This window comes from Chionomys nivalis, chromosome 21 (genome assembly GCF_950005125.1).
Source record: "Chionomys nivalis chromosome 21, mChiNiv1.1, whole genome shotgun sequence".
Taxonomy (NCBI): domain Eukaryota; kingdom Metazoa; phylum Chordata; class Mammalia; order Rodentia; family Cricetidae; genus Chionomys; species Chionomys nivalis.
In genome coordinates this window covers 3,210,364-3,234,606 of record NC_080106.1, presented here as the reverse complement: position 1 = coordinate 3,234,606, position 24,243 = coordinate 3,210,364, and the positions used below count along the sequence as shown (strand labels likewise).

Genomic DNA, 24,243 nt, shown 5'->3' with positions numbered 1-24,243 from the left:
TACATTGGCTATTTGCATTTTCTCATGGGTGCTGCCTCTGTTTAAGTCTCCTGTCACTTTAAAAATGTTTTCCATTTCCTATGGTATGCCTATTAAATGGGTCCTAGATATTATGAATATGGAAACTTCTGCACTGTGACTCCATTTTATGACGTTGTTTGGTTTGGGGTAGATAAATTTGTGACTGAAAAAATCCTTTTCAAGGCTGGAGCAATGTGTCTCAGCTCTTCCAGAGGACCAGGGTTCAATCTAGCAAGCACATAGCAGCTCACAACTGTCTGTAATTCCAGTCCCACGGGATCTGACACCCTCTTGTCTTCCAAAGATGCTACACACATGTGGTACTTTATACATGCAGGAAAAAACATCCATACATCCAAAATAACAAATTTAAAATGTTTTTCTTTTCAACCCCAAATTATATTTTCTCATACATGTCCACCACAGGATTTGGAATAGACTTTTTTTTGAATATTGGAAAGGTACTGAGTAACATACAATATATAATGTATAATGTATAACACCCTCAACAAAGACTCAGCACCCACCATCATATACATTAATCCTTCTAGAGCAAAAATTCTTAGTTACATAAGTAATAAATATAGTCTCACACCATTTTAGTTCTCTCTCTCTCTCTCTCTCTCTCTCTCTCTCTCTCTCTCCCTCTTATATCATTGAGTTCCAAAGAGTTTGATATTTCAGAGATCGAGAGATTTTGCAATGAGTAAGATTTACAATCACAAGATACAGGCATAATTAAATCAGTAAAAATCAAGAGGACCCTCCTGGTGGAACCATCTGGAATTGTCCGTAGAAAGATTTTTCAGTACGAATTTGAACGGATTACTAGCGCCGATAGGCATCTCTCCGGAAATCTGTGCACTTTTCTAAACTTCACTTGCACTCAACCGTTTCTAAGAGCCTTTGACTTTCTTGTCGTCTAGAGCTAGCCTTTATTTTGCAGTTCCTACTTTAACATCTCTCTCCAGATGTTTGTTCATTGTATTCTTTTACCCCAAAACTCAACTTGACTTTCTTTTCTGGGTGTCGGATGCCGCTGTGCGTTAGTGGATTGGCTCCAGACCTGACTAAAGCAAAATTCTGGCTTGCTGTTTGCCACGGGGTGACAGTTGCATCGTGGTCAGTTTCAAGCTACCAATGAAATTTCGGTCATGGAGTTGGGACGGGGCACACAGACGGCTCTCTACACAAGGCTGGCTGTGGACACCACCGTTCCCATTTCATTCATGCCTGCTCCTGACTCGCTGCCAAACAGACAAAATAAACCTTTAAAATAGATTTCCGTCTCCAACTTAACTCATCTAAGGTTCTTTCATCGTTTTATAGCCATTATATTTCCATAATGCTATCTCCTTTTATAAACTGACATTGATAAGGTAAATTCATCCCTTAGACCACGGGGGTACATGTCCCGTATCTTGACGGTGCTTAGAATCACACGGTCACCCTAAAGACCCGAGCCCATTGAAGGTGGTTCGGGCCTCACGGCGACCCAGTGTAGAGCTGTCAGCTGACTCTCCCGGACTGGTGTAAGTCCGTGCTGCACACGCATGCACGCGGCTCTTTCCAGGAGCTAGAGCAGACAGAACCAGGGCCCAGCCGGCAGACTGGCCTTCATCTTGGCTCGACTCGTCTTCCTGAACATTATACTTAAACACGGGCTCATAAATTAAACGCTCCTCTCAAAACATCCGAAGCACAGCAGAGACGAGGGGTCTGCAAGCCTGGCCAACCTGAGCTTCATCTTCGCCGGGAGTCCGCGCTCGGTCCCTCCACTCCAGCCCCGGCTGCCGTGACTTCAGGGCCGAGGGCGGTGACGATCGGTGACGCCCAAAAGCCGCGCCCACCACGGCCGGAAAACGCAGCCGGAAGTCCCGCCCTTCCGTGTGGAGAACTGCGGCCAGGAAGGATCAACGCGGGTCTGGCGCCGCTTTCCCGGGGGAGAGTTTCCTTGCGTGGTCCGTGGACTCGCCGGGCGACTCGGCGGCCCAGGAGCCGAGCTCCGCCCCGCGCTCGCCCACGTTGGCTGCTCCTCGGGAGGCCGCGCGGGACTGCAAGGCTCGGGACCTCCACGCCGCAGCCCGGCGTTGTAGGCTAGCCCTGGGAGCCCTGCAGGAATGGCAGCCCCGTCCATGAAGGAAAGGCAGGTGTGCTGGAGCGCGCGCGACCTGTACTGGCGCTGTCTCGACGACAACGCGGAGGACGCGGCTCGGTGCAAGCAGCTGAGGAGCTCGTTCGAGGCCAGCTGCCCCCAACAGTGGGTAAGTCCCGGGCGCTCGGCCTCACCTCGGGGTAGGACTGGAGGGACAAGGTCACGGAGGAGGGCGCGCGGTGGAAGCCGCCAGTTGTTATTGCTGGAGAGAGTGACAGTGCGCGGCCGGATTCTGGGGAAGAGACAGTGTTGTGATGGTTTCTGCAGGAGTCCATAGCCTCCTCTCACAGTTCCGTCATCCAGCAGCATAAAAAGAAAGTTCTTTTCTTTTTTAACTTTGTTCCGGTCTCTGCCAACTCCTATAAAGTGCAGACTGAGAGGTGTGTCTGTGTAGTATCGTGGGAGACACTTGGTTTTATTTGCTGGAATTTTCATCAGTCCTGGGAGGCCTTGAATTCAGTTTTAGGCAGAGGGAGCCTAAACAGTTGTCCAAAACGAGCCAGCCACTGTTGTGGAGAGAGGATTTGAACTTGGGTCCTTAACTTTGTCTTTACTCTGCTGTACACCAGTCCCTTGAGAAAGAGGAGGGTTGTGCTGTGCAGTACAAGGCCACGAGAACCAGGACTGTGGGTGACTGGAGTGTTCAAAGAGCAGCTTCAGGAGGAGATCCGCGCCCGGGAGAGGCTGAGTTCTGGGCAGGTTGCTGTCAACAGCATAACACTGCTTTCATGGCAAAGGATAGTGTATTTTCTAGCCAAATATGAGTGACTGGCTCAGGAACACAGATTGAAGTTTCCCTTAATACCATGTGGCAGAAGTTTCATTAAGTTTTATGGGAACAGAACACAATTTGCAAATACATGGGTGGAAATGCAGGTTAAGTCCGTTCCTTACAGCAAAGCAGGAAAGCCTGTGCTGGGCTCAGAGGCTGTCACATGACACGCTTAGCCTTTGGGGTGGTGGGAGCCAGTGAGTGGTTTCACCTGTCTCCAGGGTGTGAAATGAGTCACAGAGGTGGGCAAGGAATTCAGAGGGCTAAAGACGGACCCTCAACTTCAAACCTTTCCAAAGCCACTCAAGTTCTGATCAGTAGAATTAGTCCTGTGGAAGGTTCAGTGTAAGGTGTGGCTTTTCCCCGTTCATATTGGACTGTGATACCTCAGGTACCGCTAAATGTAACTGTCTCTGAGCACAACAGATACCTCAATTAACTTTTCACAGAACAGGAGGGACATTGTATGCTTTTAAGTCTGATATTCTTTTATATAGCACCCATTCTAGTGTAGTCAATTCAAGACCACCAGGGATAAATCTCCACGCTGACAGTGAGATTTTTGAATACCTTGTCATAACACCAGAGGGACAAAGGCCATCAAACCACGGGGGATTTTGAGCAAGGATGGGGCTTTGGATGAAGCAGTGATGTCACGGCCTCAGAGCAGAGCTGTGCACCAGCAGGACCTCAGGGCTCAGGACTGAGGTAAACCCAGAGTCCTGTTTTCCATGAAGTGAAAGATTGAGCATCATGTTCAGAAACTATATGTGAATTCGTACGTAGGTGGGCAGTTAGGGAGGCTTCTCTGTGAAGGTGCCTTGGATACTCTGGGCAGGTGTGTTACATTTCCTTCTGATGGAACTTTAAGGAGTGAGTCTCTACGATGGTAGAGAACGGGTTTCTCGGTGAAGGAGAAAGCCGTGTTCAGGCAGGCTCCATTAAGACATGCACTGAAGGTTTTTAACAAAATCAGCATTTTCTGGTCTCCAGTGCAAACATGAGGCATCCTACATCTGCCCTGTCTGCTGAGCTGCTGGGATACAGGGGCTGGGGCAGCAGCACGGCTGGCACACGTGCGTTTTCCTTGGGTTTGATTTCTACTTGTAGAACATCGGACTTTTCAAATGCCGCATGAAGAGGATGATATGAATGGAAACAAAGCCAAGCCTTGAATAACTTGTGAATATTTAGTCATGTGTCCGTCTCGTCTTTCTTGACAAAGATACCAGGCCTGATAAATGATACGATACACTGACCCTATAACCAGCCATGGTCTAAAACTTAAGATTCCTAATCCAACCAAGAACTGCCAAACAGGCTCTTATGTGCCTAAGACTGTTTAAGTTCACGGGCCATACGTGCTAACAGCCATGAGGGAACGGAGACTCATGGCTCTTTCAGGCACTAGATCCCTGATTCAGGCAGGAGGCTAGAACACAAATCCTGGTTCTGCCTTGATACCATTAATGCCGAGTTACATTTAAATCTGCGCTTTTGCTTGCCAACTGCACAGCTTGCTCTAATGTCAGGCCTTTTTATCTCAATAGATAAAATATTTTGACAAAAGAAGAGACTACTTGAAATTCAAGGAAAAATTTGAAGCCGGAGAATTCCAGCCTTCACAGTCCACTGAAAATTCCTAGGCTCTTCCTGAACTTTCACGCAGGTGGAGATTATTCTTCTGGACTTTCAGAAAAGCTTTGCTGGTTCCAGGACAAAAGCAGTTTGGCCGCAATTACACATCAGCCAGCACCTGTCCCTTGTGAATACCAATTAGTAAAAGGGTCAAGTAGCAGGAGATCTTAATCATTCAAACTATGAAGGACTGACTGGTACTACGTGTGCTGCTTTAATTTCGTGAGGATCTATTTCAAGAAAAAAATTAAAGTTTATTATAAAAACACAATGTTTATCTTCCTTCCCCCCCTTAGAATGAAAGCCAAGTAGTATGCAAATCGAGTTGCAACTGATATAAATAAAAACTAAGATAGGTTGTTATGTGTGTTGCTGGCTTTTAGATTAGCATTTTAATGCGGAAACGACACAGTGAAGTTAGAAGCCTTAAGTAACCAATAGGTTATAATAAAAAGTTGTTCAAATGTCCTAAATGATCAGACAGTGCCTGAGTCTATACCAAGGTGATTAAGAAAATGCCAAAGGATGAACCCCCAGAAATGAACAGTAACTCACAAACCTGCAGACAATACTTCATATCATGTATTTTTTTAAATATTTTATTTTATTTTTAATTATTTATTAAAGATTTCTGCCTCCTCCCCACCACCACCTCCCATTTCCCTCCCCCAATCAAGTCCCCGTCCCTTGTCAGCCCTAAGAGCAATCAGGGTTCCCTGCCCTGTGGGAAGTCCAAAGACCATCCACCTCCATTCCCGGTCTAGTAAGGTGAGCATCCAAACTGCCTAGGCTCCCACAAAGCCAGTACGTGCAGTAGGATCAAAAACCCATTGCCATTGTTCTTGAGTTCTCAGTAGTCCTCATTGTCTGCTATGTTCAGCGAGTCCGGTTTTATCCCATGCTTTTTCTGACCCAGGCCAGCTGGCCTTGGTGAGTTCCCGATAGAACATCCCCATTGTCTCAGTGTGTGGGTGCCCCCCTCGCGATCCTGAGTTCCTTGCTCATGCTCTCTCTCCTGCTCCTGATTTGGACCTTGAGATTTCAGTCCGGTGCTCCAAAGTGGGTATCTGTCTCCTTTCATCGCCTGATGAAGGTTACTGTTCAGGAGGATGCCTATATGTTTTTCTTTGGGTTCACCTTCTTATTTAGCTTCTCTAGGATCACGAATTCTAGGCTCAATGTCCTTTATTTATGGCTAGAAACCAAATATGAGTGAGTACATCCCATGTTCCTCTTTTTGCGTCTGGCTTACCTCACTCAGGATAGTGTTTTCTATTTCCATCCATTTGCATGCAAAATTCAAGAAGTCATTGTTTTTTTACTGCTGAGTAATACTCTAATATGTATATATTCCATACTTTCTTCATCCATTCTTCCATTGAAGGGCATCTAGGTTGTTTCCAGGTTCTGGCTATTACAAACAATGCTGCTATGAACATAGTTGAGCATATACTTTTGTTGTATGATAAGGTATCTCTTGGGTATATTCCCAAGAGTGGTATTGCTGGGTCCAGAGGTAGGTTGATCCCGAATTTCCTGAGGAACCGCCATACTGCTTTCCAAAGTGGTTGCACAAGTTTGCATTCCCGCCAGCAATGGATGAGTGTACCCCTTTCTCCACAACCTCTCCAGCAAAGGCTATCATTGGTGCTTTTTATTTTAGCCATTCTGACAGGTGTAAGATGGTATCTTAAAGTTGTCTTAATTTGCATTTCCCTGATCGCTAAGGAAGTTGAGCATGACCTTAAGTGTTTTTTGGCCATTTGAAATTCTTCTGTTGAGAATTCTCTGTTCAGCTCAGTGCCCCATTTTATAATTGGGTTGATTAGCCTTTTACGGTCTAGTTTCTTGAGTTCTTTATATATTTTGGAGATCAGACCTTTGTCAGTTGCAGGGTTGGTGAAGATCTTCTCCCAGTCAGTGGGTTCCCTTTTTGTCTTAGTGACAGTGTCCTTTGCTTTACAGAAGCTTCTCAGTCTCAGGAGGTCCCATTTATTCAATGATGCCCTTAATGTCTGTGCTGCTGGGGTTATACGTAGGAAATGGTCTCCTGTGCCCATGTGTTGTAAAGTACTTCCCACTTTCTCTTCTATCAGGTTCAGTGTGTTCGGACTGATATTGAGGTCTTTAATCCATTTGGACTTGAGTTTTGTGCATGGTGATAGATATGGATCTATTTTCATTCTTCTACAGATTGACATCCAGTTTTGCCAGCACAATTTGTTGAAGATGCTTTCTTTTTTCCATTGTATACTTTTAGCTCCTTTGTCAAAAATCAGGTGTTCATAGATTTGTGGGTTAAAGTCAGGGTCTTCTATTCGATTCCATTGGTCGACTTCTCTGTTTTTATGCCAGTACCAAGCTGTTTTCAATACTGTAGCTCTGTAATAGAGTTTGAAGTCAGGGATGGTAATGCCTCCATACAGTCCTTTATTGTATAAGATTGTTTTGGCTATCCTGGTTTTTTTTTTTCCATATAAAGTTGATTATTGTCTTCTCCAGATCTGTGAAGAATTTTGATGGGATTTTGATGGGGATTGCATTCAATCTATAGATTGCTTTTGGTAGAATTGCCATTTTTACTATGTTGACCCTCCCAATCCAAGAGCAAGGGAGATCCTTCCATTTTCTGGTGTCCTCTTCAATTTCTTTCTTCAAAGACTTAAAGTTCTTGTCAAATAGATCTTTCACTTCCTTGGTCAGAGTTAACCCAAGATATTTTATGTTATTTGTGGCTATCGTGAAAGGTGATGCTTCTCTGATTTCCCTCTCTGCTTCCTTATCCTTAGTGTATAGGAAGGCAACTGATTTTTTGGAGTTGATCTTGTATCCTGCCACATTACTAAAGGTATTTATCAGCTGTAGGAGTTCTTTGGTAGAATTTTTGGGGTCGCTTATGTATACTATCATATCATCAGCAAATAATGAAAGCTTAACGTCTTCCTTTCCAATACAAATCCCCTTGATCCCCTTATGTTGTCTTATTGCTATTGCTAGAACTTCCAGCACTATATTGAAGAGATATGGAGAGAGTGGACAGCCTTGTCGTGTTCCTGATCTTAGTGGGATGGCTTTGAGTTTTTCTCCATTTAATTTAATGTTAGCTGTTGGCTTGCTGTAAATAGCTTTTATTATATTTAGGTATGACCCTGTATCCCTAATCTCTCCAAGACCTTTATCATAAAGGGGTGTTGAATTTTGTTGAATGCTTTTTCAGCATGTAATGAAATGATCATATGGTTTTTTCTTTCAGTTTATTTATATGGTGGATTACATTGATAGATTTGCGTATGTTGAACCAGCCCTGCATCTCTGGGATGAAGCCTACTTGATCATAATGGATAATTTTTCTAATGTGTTCTTGGATTCGGTTTGCCAGTATTTTATTGAGAATTTTTGCATCGATGTTCATGAGTGAGATAGGCCTGTAATTCTCTTTCTTGGTTGGGTCTTTGTGTGGTTTTGGTATCAGGGTAACTGTAGCTTCATAAAAGGAATTAGGCAATGACTCTTCTGTTTCTATATTGTGAAATACGTAAAGGAGTATAGGTATTAGCTCTTCTTGGAAGTTCTGGTAGAATTCTGCATTGAAGCCATCTAGTCCTGGGCTTTTTTAGGAAGGGAGATTTTTTATAACAATTTCTAATTCTTCGTGACTAACAGGTCTATTTAGATCGTTCACCTGTTCTTGGTTTGGCTTTGGTATTGGTACTTATCTAAAAAAATGTCCATTTCTTTTGCATTTTCCAGTTTTGTGGCATATAGGCTTTTGTAGTAAGATCTAATGATTCTCTGAATTTCCTCTGTGTCTGTGGTTATGTCCCCCTTTTCATTTCTGATCTTATTTATTTGCGTGTTCTCTCTCTGTCGTTTAATTAGTTTGGATAGGGGTTTGTCGATCTTGTTGATTTTCTCCAAGAACCAACTTTTTGTTTCATTGATTCTTTGGACTGTTTTCTGTGTTTCTATTTTGTTGATTTCCGCCCTCAGTTTGATTATTTCCAGTCTTCTACTCCTCCTGGGCATGTCTGCTTTTTTTTCTAGAGCTTTCAGGTGTGCTGTTAAGTCCCCAATGTATGCTTTCTCTGTTTTAAGTGGGCACTTAGTGCTATGAACTTTCCTCTTAGCACTAATTTCATCGTGTCCCATAGGTTTGAGTATGTTGTCTCTTTATTTTCATTAAATTCAAGGAAGACTTTAATTTCTTTCTTAATTTCTTCCTTGACCCAGGTGTGGTTCAGTAGTTGACGGTTCAGTTTCCATGAGTTTGTTGGCTTTCTGGGGGTAGCATTGTTGTTGCCTTCTAACTTTAATCCGTGGTGATCTGACAAGACACAGGTGGACACTGATATTTTTTTGTATCAGTGGAGGTTTCCTTTGTTTCCGAGTATGTGGTCAGTTTTCGAGAAGGTTCCATGAGCTGCAGAGAAGAAGGTATATTCTTTCCTATTTGGGTGGAGTGTTCTATAGATGTCTGTTAAGTCCATTTGCTTCATTACCTCCAACAATTCTCTTAATTCTCTATTAGGTTTCTGTCTGATTGACCTGTCACTTGGTGAGAGAGGTGTGTTGAAGTCACCTACTACTAGTGTGTGTGGTTTGATGTCTGCCTTAAGTTCTAGTAATATTTTTTTACATACATGAGTGCTTTTATATTAGGAGCGTAGATATTCAGGATTGAGACTTCATCCTGATGAATTGTTCCTGTTATGAGTATAAAGTGTCCATCTCGATCTCTTCTGATTGATTTTAGTTTGAAGTCCGTTTTGTTAGAAATTAGTATGGCCACACCTGCTTTTTTTTTTTAGGACCATTTGCTTGAAAAACCTTTTCCCAACCCTTTACTCTAAGTAGATGCCTGTCTTTGTGGTTGAGATGTGTTTCTTGCAAACAGCAGAATGTTGGATCCTGTTTTCGTATCCAATCTCTTAGCCTGTGCCTTTTTATAGGTGAATTGAGACCATTAATATTAAGTGATATTAATGACCAGTGGTTGTTTGCTCCAGTTTTTTTTATTGTTTTTGGTAGTAGAGTTTGTGTGTCTCCCTTTGAGTTGTGCTAGTGAAGGGTCGCTAGATGCCTGAGTTATTGTAGGCAGTGTTAGCAATGTTGGATTCCTTGGGTTGTGATTTTCCTTCTATTACTTTCTGCAGGGCTGGATTTGTGGCTGCGTATTGTTTAAATTTGTTCTTATCCTGGAATGTCTTGTTTTCTCCATTGATAGTGAACGATAGCTTGGCTGGGTATAGTAGTTTGGGTTTGCATCCGTGGTCTCTTAGTTTCTGCAGTACCTCTATCCAGGACCTTCTGGCTTTCATGGTTTCCATAGAGAAGTCAGGTGTAAGTCTGATCGGTTTACCTTTATAAGTTACTTTTTCCTTTGCAGCTCTTAATATTCTTTCTTTAATCTGTATATTTTGTGTTTTGATTATTATATGGCGAGGGGATGTTTTTCTTTGATCCAGTCTGTTTGGTGTTCTGTATGCTTCTTGAATATTCAAAGGAATATCTTTCTTTAGGTTGGGAAAGTTTTCTTCCATAATTTTGTTAAAAATATTTTCTGTGCCTTTGAGTTGTGACTCTTCTCCTTCTTGTATCCCTATTATTCTTAGGTTTGGTCTTTTTATTGTGTCCCATAATTCCTGAATGTTTTGTGATGAGAATTTGTTGACTTTGCTGTTTTCTTTGATCAGTGCATTTATTTTCTCTATGGTGTCCTCAGAATCTGAGATTCTTTTTTCTATCTCTTGTATTCTATTGATTATGCTTGATTCTGTAGTCTCTGCTCGTTGACCTAGATTTTCCATATCCAGCTGGTCCTCAGTTTGTGTTTTCTTCCTTGCTTCCATTTCAGTTTTCAATTCTTGAACTGTTTCCATTACTTGTTTGATCATTTTTTCTTGGTTTCCCAGGGTATCATTCACGTATTTACTCATTTCTTCAAACTTTTTGTTATACTTCTCATCCATTTCTATAAGGGCATTTTTTACATGTTGTTTAAGGGACTCTATTGCTTTCATAAAGTCAATTTTTTCCACTTCTTCTGTGTTAGGGTGTTCAAGTCCTTCTGATGTAAGATCATTGGGTTCTGGTGTTTTCATGTTGTTTTTCAGATTGTTGGGTGAATTCTTGGCGCCTGCCCATCTCCTCCTATCGATGCTATCTAATGGGTCTTTTAAAGCAGGATCAGGTTTCCCTGCTGGGCCAGGGGCCTCACTTACAAGATGCCCTCGCTCCGTTTCCTGTCTCCCACCGCGGGCCAAGATCCTTCTCACCACTCAGAAGGGTCTTCAGGAACAGGGCCAGGCTCCCCGTTCGCCAGGGATCTCGCCAACAAAAGGCCTACCACTCTGTGGGCCAGCCACCAAAACAGAGAAACTCCCGCTGCCCTCTGTCCCGAGCTCCTGACCCAGAGCCCACACAGGCTAAACTGGGTGATCCTGCGGCCCCGCGTATGGGAGGGAGAGTGAAGGGGGCCCCTGGGCGCAAGCTGGGATGGGCCAGGGAGAGAGAGGTCGCAGGAGAGGAGGAGCAGCCCCAGCAGAGGGGACCAGCCCTCACAGACTAACCACGGGGCCAAGGGGGTCTGGGAATGCCCCCTGCTCCGTTTCCCATGGCCCGCCGTGAGCCAAGAACACTCTCCCCACCCAGGAGTGTCTTCAGGGACAGGCCAGTGGATCTCGCCAATAAAAGGCCTCCCAATCTGCAGGTTAGGCCCCAAGAAACCTGCGCGTGCGTCTCCATATCATGTATTTCTTACAGAGCTTGTATTCAGAATACAAAAACAAAAACTTCATGATTCTTCGTAAGAAAAATGAACCTGTTTAAAAAGTGAGCAAATTATGCGAATAGATATTGTAAGGATTACAGCTCGGATGGAAAGGAATCCTGGCAGACAGGATCACCACAGACTCAGCGGAAAGGTTTCCCCAATGGAATAACTCAGGTCCGCCGGAGAACAGCTCTGCTCTGCCACGGAAGGTTCTGCTGCACTCCAGGGAAAGAAGGTCTCACTGAAACCTCATTCAAGAGATTTATTGGGAAGGAGGAATCCTGAGGGTGGCTGCTTCTGCCATGGTAGGAAAAGGCAGCTGCCAACTGAATAGGTACAAAGCTTATATAGGGCTTCTTAGGGGCAGAGTTTTTCCAGGGTGGAATTGGTTGGATTTCAAACCTTGAGCTTGGACAAGCTCAGATACTGAGCTGGATTTCATGTGCAGGGGGTTGGTTTCATGCCCAGGGATTAATTGTTTTTCTGCCCAGCTGGTCAGGGGCAGAGTGTGTTTATTTGGCTCTGGTTTCGGGGCCAAGGTGTATTTCTTTTTTCTTTTTTTTTTTTTTTAAGATTTATTATATATACAACATTCTGCTTCCATGTATGCATGCCAGAAGAGGGCGCCAGGTCTCATTACAGATGGTTGTGAGCCACCATGTGGTTGCTGGGAATTGAACTCAGGACCTCTGGAAGAGCAACCAATGCTCTTAACCACTGAGCCATCTCTTCAGCCCCTGAGGTGTGTTTCTTTCACTGGCCCTTTTTAACCTTTAGGCTCAGGTCTCAAGGCCAGCAAATTGGCTCTGGTCTCAGGGTGTGTTTCTTTCATTGGCCCTCTTACCCCACAGATATTTCTTAAAATACAGTGGAAGATGAATATCTGAAAAGAGCCTCCATATCGTTAAATATTAGAATGAAAGTAAATACTGATAGGTCACTAAGATACCTGCTTGAATGGCTTAAATTAAAAGGCTGACAATACCAAATGACAAGAATGCAGAACAAGTCAACCTCGGTGATACTGTAAACTCGGAAAGCCCTCTGCAGAGGTTTTCAGGTTAAACACACTGACTTTATGACCCAGAAGCCCCATTCCTTGGAACTGAAAGCAAAACCGGCAGTGTTATGCGGTCCCTAAACCAGATGCCCATGTCAGTAGATGAAATACTACATCCCTATAATGGATGGAATACCAACAGCATGAGCAAACACCCGGATGGGCCATGGATGCATTCTGCTACCTGAAAGAAGCCAGATTGTGATAGTGTTGGTTATCTCAGGTCACAGGAGTGGCATCTGCTCTGATTGATGTTCTAGGCTTGAAACCCTGTTGTAAATCAAAGCCTCAAAACTACAGAAGAAAATGAATAGGCTAAGGACCCTGAAATCTGAGTATTACTCAAAGGGTTTCAGGGATTGCAAGTTCCTTGCTGGACAGTTAATAATGATCATCCTTAAATAATGCAGCTATCTAAACATAAAGCACTTACGGGCTTCACTCTTGGTTTCAGTAGGGATTTGCAGGGGTGGCCCAGAAGTCCTGGGGCCATGATTATCGCCCTCGGAGACAGATTTCTCACCACCACCAGAAGCACAGTAGGACAAATACCATTTAAGCCTAACGTGAACAATGGCTGAATTCACAGCTTTGGAAACAGCCTAGGACGTGAGGACAAAGAACTTCACTGGAGAGCGGATTCACATTTTGCCATATATTAAAACGGAAGGGCACAGGTGCCCATAAGTAACAACTTTAATTTTTCCACACCGTTAGCACAGTCACCCTGACAATAGTGGTTTCTAGGAAGAACATTTTAAAAAAATTCATTGTTTAAAAAGTTCCATAGTTGCTTAAAATATTTAAAAAGGTCATTTGACTTAGGGGACAATATATAGTGACAGACTTTAAGGCACATAAAAAGGTTTTGGCATTGAGGTGCAAGGTTAGAGAGATGCAGATAATCCTCTGACATCTCAGAATATTTCATTCGTCCAGAAGGTTATAAGGCACCATCATTAGCACCATGAGAGATGGTGGGCGAGGCTCAGTCTCAGGATGTGGGCCCCACACACCCGAGCAGCTGCTGCCTGGTATACTCCCAGATGAGGAGAGCCCCGCTCACGTGCACGTTCAGTGAGCGGATGATGCCCTGCTGAGGAATCTCCACACACACATCCAGCTGCTGGATCAGGTCAGCTGGGATCCCTTCCCGCTCATTTCTGCAGAAGAAAAATGGAGCAGGACACGTTAGCTCCCCTGTAACACAGGGAGACCCTTTTACTAATTTTTTTAGAAGTCCTGAATGTTAACTGTAGGAGACAGATAAACAGATGACTTCAGCCTGGGTTCCAGGAAGTGGCCAATTCCCTGTTTACTAGTAAACATCTCAAGGGTCCCCATCAGTGCTCTAAGTTGATAGGAAGTTGTGTAACAGGAACAGGAGCCGACTCACCCCAACAGGAGCAGTGACTTCTCAGGGAAGCGGAACTGGGCCAGGTCTGAGCTCTGCGCTGTCTGCTCCACACCGATGACAGTGTAGCCTTCCGCCTTTTTCTGCTGCAGATAATCCGTCAGCTGCGCCGGTCTCACCTTGGTGGCAGTTTTAGAGGGGCAGGATATGAGATCATTCCGTTGTGAAATGAGAGGGTGGACAAAGCACTGAACTCAAACCCGACTTGTCAAAGGGACTTGAAAGGGAAAACAGGACATCAAATGACATCAGAAAGAACTCCCTCCACATAGCAGACTGCTGAGCGGTGGCTGAATAGAGGGTAGCATGTTCCACCGAGGGGACTGCTACACTACACTACTGCAGGTCACAGATAAAACCCCGTGAGAATCAGCACTGAAGGATCAGACCGAGAAACCGGCATAAAGACAGTGTGCCAAAATATACTTGCAAGTACAGGATCTACTAAGCAGCGTCACACCTTACCTCTAGCAGAGGGAGCCATTGCTCCGCAGAGACACTGAGGTGCTGGAACTGCCTGTCGCTGACACACTGAAGACTGCCGACCACGAGTGCTGCAGCTCCAAACACCTCACAGGTGCGGCACAGCCCTGCACAGAAGGGCCTGTTACTCAGGTCTCCAGCAGGTCACAGAGTTCACGGCCTTCCAGCCTTTCCTCTGAAGCCTGCCAAGAGGGCCGTGTGTGGAGCAGACAGCCACAGAGGGGTGCTGAAAGGATTTAGGGTGACCTTCCCGGAGGACGATTTTTACCTCCTAAGTTGGTTGGCTTGTCGATGAGCGAGGCCACAACGATGAGTCTGCTGATGGACTTGCCGAGCTTGGCGGCCCGATCCTGAAACAGAAGCTCCAGGTCTGACTCCAGAGCCTTGTGTCCCCAAGGGATGATCTTCTTCTGGACATCTGCCCACTCTGATTGGCTGTCTGCTTCACCCAAGGTAGACCCTGAGAAGAGATAATATTTCCAGTATCAGACAGTGGCAGTTAGCCTGGGGCAGTTCTCTGTGTATTGGCATCTTTGTTTGGTTTTGTAACTATTTTTTTTGATGTTTTTGTTAATGCGTGTATACGGCCTGAGTGTGTGTATGCGATGTGTGTATACGGCCCGAGTGTGTGTATGTGATGTGTGTATATGGCCTGAGTGTGTGTATGTGATATGTTTGTATGGCCTGAGCATGTGTATGTGCGCCACGTGCACAGAGGTGCCCCCAAAGACCAGAAGAGGGTGTCAGATACCCCAGAGCTGGAGTTTCGGGTGGTTGTGAACTTGTGTGGGTGCTGAGAATGGAATCAGCCGTCTGTGCTTAGTGCCAAGTTCTCACAAAGGTCTCTCAACCTGTGGTGCTCTCTCTGCTAGCTGTGTTCCCTGAGTTTCTGCTGCTGCCTGCCGCTGTCTGCTATGAGAGGGCAGGGACCCTGTCTATGTCCAGCACATTGGCTGCCAGCAATGGATCCTCACTGGATGAGGAGATTCGAGATAATCTGTCCAAAGACCAAACACTGAACCATCTCCACCTTTCTCAGAATGCTACCCAGAGTCCTGAGTTGAAACCAGATGGCGAGGCTTGATTCTGCAGTTAAAAACAATTACATTTATCAGGAGGTGCCGGGGCACACGGGTCAAGGTGTCATATGGACGTCGAAAGGCAGACAACCATGGGAATTAGTTGTCTCTTACCATGTGGATCAAACTCGGGTACTCAGGCTTGGCAGGAAGCACCTGTATCCAACGAGCCATCAGAGAGGTGGGAAGAAAACCAGAGGGCCACAGATCAGCAGAGGAAACTTACAGAAGGCACAGGTGTGGTGTGGGGGGAGACTTTAGGGATGCTGGCTTTGGGGAAGCAGTCACAGTGGTAGATGCAGTTAGGGAAAGTTGAGGAAGGGGCCAGTAGAAGGAGACCACCACCACAGTGCTACTGAGGTGAGCTTTCTGGACACACCCACAGGCTCATCGGGGAAGCCTGACTGGTGCAGATGTTCCTGCCTTCTCTAAGCAGAGGCAGAGATGCAAGTCAGTGAAACAATACCAGGACCCATTCTTAAGCTATAGTCAGGAGCCCTCACCAATGAGCCAGCACAAAATGAAGCTCCCTTACCTCCGTCCTGCTGGGACCAGTCTCCAGGACTCAGCTCACTCAGTACGGTCCCAGATTGGTACCATGGGGACCCTTCATTAGAAGGGATGTCTGTGAAGCTGGCAAATTTATCCAGGGCGATCCACTCCTCTTCAGTGACACCCGAGAGCCGTGGGAGAGTGTAAAATATGGTCTGAAACAAGAATCGTCAAAGCTAAACATTTTCCCTAGGAAACAAAGAAAAAAACCAACATGGGTTTTATTATCGCTGGCTCTTCTCCCAAGCCACCCTCTACTGCAGGCTCTTGGAGGTATGTCACTTTGCCCTAGGACACTCAGGGGCTCATTTAGGGATCCCAAGAGCAGGAAGGGCCTCTCTTCCAGCTCTTCTAACTACATGTGACTAATGTGCTCTTATCAAGGGCATTGTCACTAACAAGAAACATATGCCTGAAGACAGTTTCCTGGCCACCAGATACTTCCCACGCCAGTTCCATTACAGACATCCAGAGCCCGAAACCTGGCAGTGTAACTCACTGTGTGACCTTCCTCAGCTTCATCTCCCGCGTGTGTAAGAAGGTAGGATAACTGGTGCCTATGAAGCCACGAGGCCACCTTTCTGCCCTTCCCTCTTGAAGAACACTCAGTGGTGGAAAGGCATGAGAGAGAAAACCCAAGGAACAGGCGTTTTAAAAGTGAAATGGCCCTTACGGCACACGTCTCTGTGGGCAGTTTTAAGGCAAATATGGTTTGGCTTCAGGCTAGCCATTTTGTGCAAATCTGATGTCATGAGGGAAAGTACTGTTTATTAGGTGGGCTCCTGAGCCCAGCTCAAACACAAAGCCTCGGTGACAGAGTCGGGTAGGGTGTCAGCTCTCTGCACCACAGTCCACACACCGAGCCCTCACTCACTGCTGCACACAGACCATGCTGCCTGCTGCTGCTGAAAGAGGCGGGAGGGATGAGGGAAAGGAGGAAGGACTCAGTGCTTACTGGCTGCCTGGGAAAAGTGGGCAGGATTCTAGAGATGTCAGGAAAGCATGGACAGAGGGCTCTGGGAGCCAAGGGACACAGACAGTGTGCTATGATATGTGAAAAACCCTAGTATGTTTTATCCCGACAAGACTGACATGTATGTCGCATGTAGCACATCTCACAATACGTAGTATGTCTTCAAACATAGCTTTAAGCAAACCATAAAAGAACTGGTTGCATAGTAGCTGATCTAGATTCCCCAGAGGAAAAGTCTCCCAGGCCGGACGTCTGCACAGCAAAGCTGAGTAGATAGCACAGGTTTGTTGCTGGAGTTGAAAAGGGTTTAAGATCATCTTATATGTTATGCAAATTTTAAGAGTTTACACAATGGAGTTGTTTATATACTAACTGTAATAAGTATATTTACAGTTCTTAAAATTACACGAGCACTCTGCTACTATCAGCAAAGTGGAGTACCACTTGACAGACACATACTCTCATCACCCAGAATCTAAAAGGATTAATTGCCATTAACAAGAGATCTTTTTGTTCTTGCATGGATCATGGGCTTCAGGACAAGAAAATCTCACCTGCACAAAGGTTCTCTCACTCACTTCCTTTTAGAACTCTGATCTCTGTTTAGAGTTAAATATTCCCTTCCAAGGTTTACAAGCCAGACGCTGCCAGAGAAATAGAAAGTGAGAATGACTAGCCAGTTGTCACCACTGAGGTCTGAACCGCGAGCACAGCACAGGACGGGGACAGGAGACGAGCCTGTCCCAGTCCTCCAACAGCTGGGGGAGGAAAGGGCCAAGTTGGGACCGTGGACAGCAGACAGCCTAATCACAGAATGCTACAGGTCACAAGACAGGAGCCTGTCCCAGCCCTCCAACGCTGGGGCAGGAAAGGGCCAAGTCAGGGCTGCAGACAGCCTACACAGGGTGCTCTCAGCTTACCTCCAGACAGTAGTCCTTCAGGGGGTGGAACGTGGAGAAGAAGAAATGGTCCTGGATGCGCTGCCAGTTCTTCCTGGCATTCCTGAGGGGAGGGACAGAAAGTGAGGCAGGACTTGGAAGTCAACAGTTCTGGTGAGGGAGGTCAGTAGATTATCTTTAAGAATCCCATCCCGAGTTCATACTCCGGCTCTTCAACATCAATGTGTATGTTCTGTCTCTGAGGTTGTGGTTTAAATGAGAAATGTCCCCCATAGGCTCATGTATTTGAACACTTGGTCCCCAGTGAGTGGCGCTGTTTGGGAAGGTTTAGGAGGTATGGCCTTGCAGGAGGAAATATGTCATTGGGGGCTGGCTTTGAGAGTTCACAACCTCGCCCTCCTGCCAGTCTGTTTGCTGATGTGATCGCTCAGATTCCCGCAGCCATGCCTGATGCTTGCTGTCATGCCCCCTCAGTGTGATGAACACTTCTCCCTCTGCACCGGAAACCAGGACAAACCCTTCCTTCTGTAAATTGCTTTTAGCCATGGTGTTTGTCAGAGCAACAGAAAAGTCACAAACATAGGGTAACTGGGATTAAACCCTGGGGCCTCATGATGCTCTGTCCCAGCACTCAGTGTGCTTCTGGTTTGTTTGCTTTCAAGTCATGGTTTCTCTATGCAGCCCTGGAACTCACTTTGTAGACCAGGCTGGCCTCAAACTCACGGAAACCGACCTGCCTCTGCCTCATGAATGCTGGGATTAAAGGTGTGTGCCACCACTCAGTGAGCTTTTCAAATGGCAACTTTAGAAAGGTTCTCATTTTTGCTTTGGTATCTTGAGACAGTCTCAGGTTCGTGCGGGTAGCCTTGAACTCATTATGAATCTGAGGACAATCCTGAACTCCTGATTCTACATCTGTACTGATGTTCTGGGGTTACAGATATGTGCAGACACACCTAGCGTTTCTCATCTTCTTGTAAGCTAGGCATTGTGGTCCTCACCTCCAACAGACATGCAGAACAAAGCCACCCTGCGCCACACAGCCAAGACTCTATCAAAAGCAAAAAGACAAAGGTTTGCCCTGCTGTTTTGCAGAACCGGGGTTTGAGCCCAGGCTTCACGCCCTCCAGAACGTACTCGTTACTCAGCTAGCCCACAGGATTTTGTATTTTGAAACAGATAAACAGAGACTAAGTAATGCTTTTAGAATCATGCAAAACCAACTAAAGGAATAAAACTCAGGTCTCTTAGTGTCAAACAGACACTGGCCAGTAGAACATGAAGAATGTAGAGAGAACAGGCTGGCTTCATACTCAGTCACGCAGTACAGACCAAAGTCACCCATCACCTGCCAGCACGAGGAACCTGTGGGTTAGGATCCCTGTCTCTGGCTGGCAGTGGACCTTTCTCCCTAGAGGGCAGATCTTACATAAGCCGTGGTTTTCACCCTGAAGGCACACGACACAGCTAAATAGTATCCATTCTCAAGCACCAACTATGAGCAAGGGCGAATTCTTAACTCAGCCGCCAGATTGGAAAGGCGAAAGTCACGTGACACGACAAGCAGCTTAGAACTGTGCAGAACTTTCAGGCCACGAGACTTCCTATACTTTACTCTTTAAGGGATTCTCTGTGGAAGTTCCTGGCACTTCACCATCCTCACTGACTGTGGTTTTGGAAAATGAGTGACATGAAGTACTTTAAGCATCCCAAGTCTAAACAGAGAATAATGGACCCCAAATCCTTCTGCATCGAGGGAACAAGTGTCTACCACTTGCATGTCAAATGTGTTGCAGTATAGGCTCCTTCCCTGTCCATGCCGCTGGAGCAATCTCCCAACCCTATCACTCGCTACACTGAGCCTGCTTCTCCCACACTCTGGCCTCATACCTGTCCATTTATCCCCTCGGTAGCCTCAGATGTCAGCAAGCAGCTTCCCTCCCATTATGCGGGCTACCTGCTTCTTACACAAAGGCAAAGCCCGTAAGTATCGGTCACGTTCATCCCGACTCTCACTTGTCCCAGGACTCTCAGACGACCTGCCTCCAGTCTCCACTTCCCACAGCTACTGCAGGGGCCCAGAAGCCTCTTCCCTTCACTCACCACTTCCTGCTCTTCCTCTGGGAGTCACAGATCACGTTCCCTGAGCCGCAGACAGAGGTCTGTATTTGCCATGGTGCCCTCGATATTCCCATCACCTACTAAAAAGCCTGCGCACTGCTGACTGCTTGGCAGTCCTCTATCCTGTCCTCGGTTCAACTGAGCCACAGAAGACAGGACCTTCGTCCACATGCTGGGGCGTGCATCTGCCTCAGAGGACTCAGGGAAGGACAAGCCTTCAAGGACAGAGAGAGTGGAAAGCTCAGGATGCCCGGTGCTCACTGGCTATGTCCCTGTTTGGAACCAGGAGTTAAAGAGATAAGTGACACCATAAAAGGATGTTTTCTTGCTTAATAATAACATATATGGGATCTAAGCCAACTGCTTCTAGGGACCAGGGATTTGAGGATGAACAGGCAGAGAAAACAGCTCAGTGCCAAACAGTCAGCCATGATCTCACCACAGAAAGCAGTGTTTGGCTGGAAGTAGGTAACAGAGGGATGAAAGGCAGCTCTGGGGTCACAGCTTCCTGCTGTGCTGGGAACAGAACTGAGAGTTCACAAGGCTCAAATAAAGGATGGAGAGAAAGAATAAAACCCCGATCTAGACTCATCATCAGTCTGTAGCTTAGCACCATCTGCCACACGGGACTGACCAAGTCCTCTGTGCCCAGCACAGTGAGACACTGACATATAAGAGGGTCACAAGGCCGCTCCCCACTCCTCCAGGCTCTGCAGGAAAGAACAGAGCCGCGAGGCATCCTCACCCTGCTCCATGCATGCTTTCCGCCTGGCTGAGGCTGCACTCAATGACTGTGGTCCAGGCGTCACACTCTTGGAACTGCAGGGCTTTACACAGGTGCCAGGCCTTCTTGAGGGCCACCAGAGCGTAGAGTCGGACGCTGAAGTTGTGGCTCAGACACCACTGCAGGGCAACGGTGAGGGCCTGCTTCAGAACCAGCTTCTGGAAAGACAGGGAGACCCTGCTGATTACATGCCCTAGGCTGAAGTAGCCTATAGGAGCCCAACTTTTGGAGAACCCGAGGTGTCCACTTTCCTCATTTGAACTCCCTAAAAACGAACTTGAGCCACACAGAAGCAAACTTGAGAAGTGGGGAGAAGAGAGCCAGGTATGGGATACCTGAGGGGGACAGCATGATGACCCGAGTTCAGGTAAACTGGGCTATGTGAGCCCTGTGTTAAGAAGCTGAGCAAGTCAGCAGAAGACTGCGGGGTCTCCTCCTCAGTCCTCAAACCTTCTGAAGCTCTACCACAGCCTCCTACACAAGGTCACCTGCAGGACAGGCTGCGCTGGCTGTGAGCCCTACAGTCAGCTTCTACCGGCTGGACAGCAGCCATGTCCATAGAATAGGCTGCCAGATAAATCACAACGGTTACTTATACAATGCAACTATCCCCAAGCAGCTGTAAGCAAGTCTTTCTCTCATTCTCTCATCCAGTATACTGTGAACACTCATCTAGGGCCACTGCTTCTCAGGACAACATTGCTGAGAGGAATTACACACACACCTCGCTCGCTTGCACGTATACACATACACACACACAAACAGGCACCAGATGACTCAGAAAGCCTAATGACCTGAGTTCACTCCTTGGAACCCCAGTGGGAAGAGAGAATTGATTGTACACAATTGTCCTCTGACCTCACACTTACTACAGCATGTACACACACACACACAAATGCACAAAGGTAGAATAAAATGAAAAATTGAGGCTGGAGAAATGGCTCAGTGGTCAAGAGCACTGGCTGCTCTTGAAGAGAACACAGGTTCAGTTCCCAGCACCTACATGGCTGCTCACAACTGTAACTTCAGTTCTAGGGAATCCAATGCCCTCTTCTGACTTTTGTGGGCACCAAGCATGGACATGGTGCACATATATTTTGTGCAAGCAGAACACTCATAAAATAAGTGTAATAAATCTAATTTTAAAAAAAGAGTTCCTGAATTACTTTTATGGCACACATTGTATCTATTTTCCTTTTGATGAAACAGTAATCAAACACTAAAGAATCAACTTGGACATAGAAAGAAAAAATTATTTTTAGACACTTGAAGAAAATGGACTTTAAGTTTTCTGATATGACTTATTTTCTTTTTTAAAGTAGTGTTAATCATATGAATGCATTTCTCTTCTCTGCCATTTCTTTTATGAAAAATAATGAGCATGCATCTTTGTTTTCCATCCAACTCTGTATTGTTAGATGTGAATCAAACGCAAATACACATCTGATTGGCAAGTTTTTAAAAAACTACAGACTACACGTGTGCCCCCCCCACAGATGGCACAGATAGCCATCCCTCTGTGATGAACAACTATACAAACTGGTACCTGCATCTACAAGCAACGCCAGGGCCCATACAGGGAGGCCACAGGGGAAGAGAAACTCTAAAGTGAGGAAAGAAAGGAGTACTGGGTATGTGGGCTCCATGTGACCACTCCTAGGTCCATCTGTGTGCTCTGTAAACAGGCTCCCTGAGCCCACTCCTTGGTCATGTGACCACTCCTAGGTCTGTCTGCACCAGCATTTGTAAAGGAATCTCCACTGAGGAGGGGCGTAAGAGGTACTATCCTAGCTGAGGAGTTGTTGACAGTGATGACTTCTACCAGAGGAAGAGTCAACTTTCCTTAAGGGTGTGGTCCCTGATTAAACACCTACACTCTGGGGGATGGCATCACACACCCAGGAAAACATGGGCAGCACAAACTGGACTTGAGTTATATTTTAAAAAAAGCTGGGCGGTGGTGGCGCACGCCTTTAATCCCAGCACTTTGGAGACAGAGGCAGGCAGATCTCTGTGAATTCGAGGCCAGCCTGGTCTACAAGAGCTAGTTCCAGGACAGGAACCAAAGCTACAGAGAAACCCTGCCTCGAAAAGCGATAGATAGATAGATAGATAGATAGATAGATAGATAGATAGATAGATAGATAGATAGATAGACAGACAGACAGACAGACAGACAGACGGACAAAGTTGGGAAGGATGGGACGATGGGGATAGACCTGGAAGCAATGGAGGATTCCCATGATCAAAATAGATTGTATGAAATTCTCAAAGACCTGATAAAATTATACGAACAACAACAAATCTGAGTGGCCGAGAATTTAAACCCTTGGTGTGTACTGGGCGTGTGTTTTCCCTCACGCACAGCAGCAGTAGGGGAAGGGAAGGAGAACTGGAGACCCCCACAAGGACGTCTGACAGTTGGGGGTGAGTAGGGAAGAGGGTGGAGAAGGGGTGGATATCATCAAACTGCAGTGGATGAAATTCTTAAAGAATAAAAGATAGGGAAGAAAACAATTTTAAAGATAACTAATCATGAAGGAGGAAAAAAAGTCCTCCAAACTGGCATAAATGTATTCCTTTTTAGAACACCGAGTTCATAAATTCTTCTTGCAAGTAATTCAGACTCACCTTTTCCGGAATATTCTGAATGATGATGTCCAAATGTGATAAAACAGATAAAAATGTACAAATGCTTGTTTTAAGTTTTTCTTCACCCTGACAGAAGATGAGGTAGAGAAATTATCATTAGGGCCTTAACTGTGAGTAAAGGTTGCTGGACTCCGGCACGTAGAAGTGGGAGGCAGACTCTGCCCTTGTCCCTGAAGTAGCTTGGGCTTGCCACGTATAGGGTACAGGGCTGAAAACCAAAGAGGAAGGGCACCTCCTGTAGCCCAGCAATGCAGGCAGAAATGTGGGTACAATCAAATAGCACTGGGTGGCCCCAAATGCACCAAGCCTAAAGGACAGGAAATCCTGCCTGGGGCAGGAATGGGTTCTGGGTCAGTACAGAGGGAACCCCGAGCAGAGGAGGTGAGGGTCTCACTGGCCTTGGGACCGTACCCTGCTATTCCATCCAAGGCTGCAGACACATCTCCACATGCCAACCATTTCCCAGTCAGAAGAATATGAAGGAAAACTTTACTTACGTAAGAAAAACAGTCCCAGAACTTTGGAAGAAACTGAGGGAATTTATGAAGAATCAATATAATAATCCACTCAATAAAATATTTTATAGATGCTTGATTGTTGGTGAAGCCAGCATGGAAAATCTTATCAATAATCCCATTCAAGAAGTTCTGAGGGAGAAAACAAACTGTTAACATGCTGTTCCTATTCAGTTTTAGAAAACTCTCCAGCTGAGGTTGGAAAGATGGCTCAGTGGTTAAGAGCACTGGCTGCTCTTGCTAAAGACCTGCTGAGTTCACTTCCCAGAACTCCGGGCAGTTCACAAACACCTCACTCCAGTTCTGGGGGATCCAACACTCTCTTCTGGCCCCTGTGGGCACTGCACACACAC

General features: G+C 45.9%; 2 protein-coding genes across 3 annotated transcripts in view; one reads left to right on the top strand and one right to left on the bottom strand.

Moving 5' to 3' along the window:
• The first annotated feature begins 1,813 nt into the window (after positions 1–1,813).
• Positions 1,814–5,035, top strand: LOC130864055 (cytochrome c oxidase assembly factor 6 homolog). Its single transcript, XM_057754431.1, has 2 exons — positions 1,814–2,285; positions 4,499–5,035. The coding sequence occupies exons 1-2, from the start codon at positions 2,142–2,144 to the stop codon at positions 4,592–4,594; spliced, it is 240 nt and encodes a 79-aa protein (XP_057610414.1). The 5' UTR covers positions 1,814–2,141; the 3' UTR covers positions 4,595–5,035.
• An 8,041-nt stretch (positions 5,036–13,076) lies between these two features.
• Positions 13,077–24,243, bottom strand: part of Tarbp1 (TAR (HIV-1) RNA binding protein 1) — a 47,037-nt gene continuing 35,870 nt past the window's right edge. For both annotated transcript variants that reach the window (XM_057754429.1, XM_057754430.1), the window contains exons 22-30: positions 23,873–24,022; positions 23,355–23,441; positions 20,685–20,881; positions 17,840–17,921; positions 15,930–16,101; positions 14,584–14,775; positions 14,298–14,422; positions 13,815–13,951; positions 13,077–13,581 (exon numbers count right to left, since the gene is read on the bottom strand). In XM_057754429.1, the coding sequence (XP_057610412.1) occupies positions 13,413–13,581; positions 13,815–13,951; positions 14,298–14,422; positions 14,584–14,775; positions 15,930–16,101; positions 17,840–17,921; positions 20,685–20,881; positions 23,355–23,441; positions 23,873–24,022 (1,311 nt within the window). In that variant the 3' untranslated portion in view covers positions 13,077–13,412. The remainder of the gene's footprint in view (positions 13,582–13,814; positions 13,952–14,297; positions 14,423–14,583; positions 14,776–15,929; positions 16,102–17,839; positions 17,922–20,684; positions 20,882–23,354; positions 23,442–23,872; positions 24,023–24,243) is intronic.

Coding starts and splice junctions, on each gene's coding strand:
- LOC130864055 (XM_057754431.1), top strand. CDS start 2,142: ATGGCAGCCCCGTCCATGAAGGAAAGGCAGGTGTGCTGGAGCGCGCGC. Junction 2,286..4,498: donor CCAGCTGCCCCCAACAGTGG/GTAAGTCCCGGG, acceptor TTATCTCAATAG/ATAAAATATTTTGACAAAAG.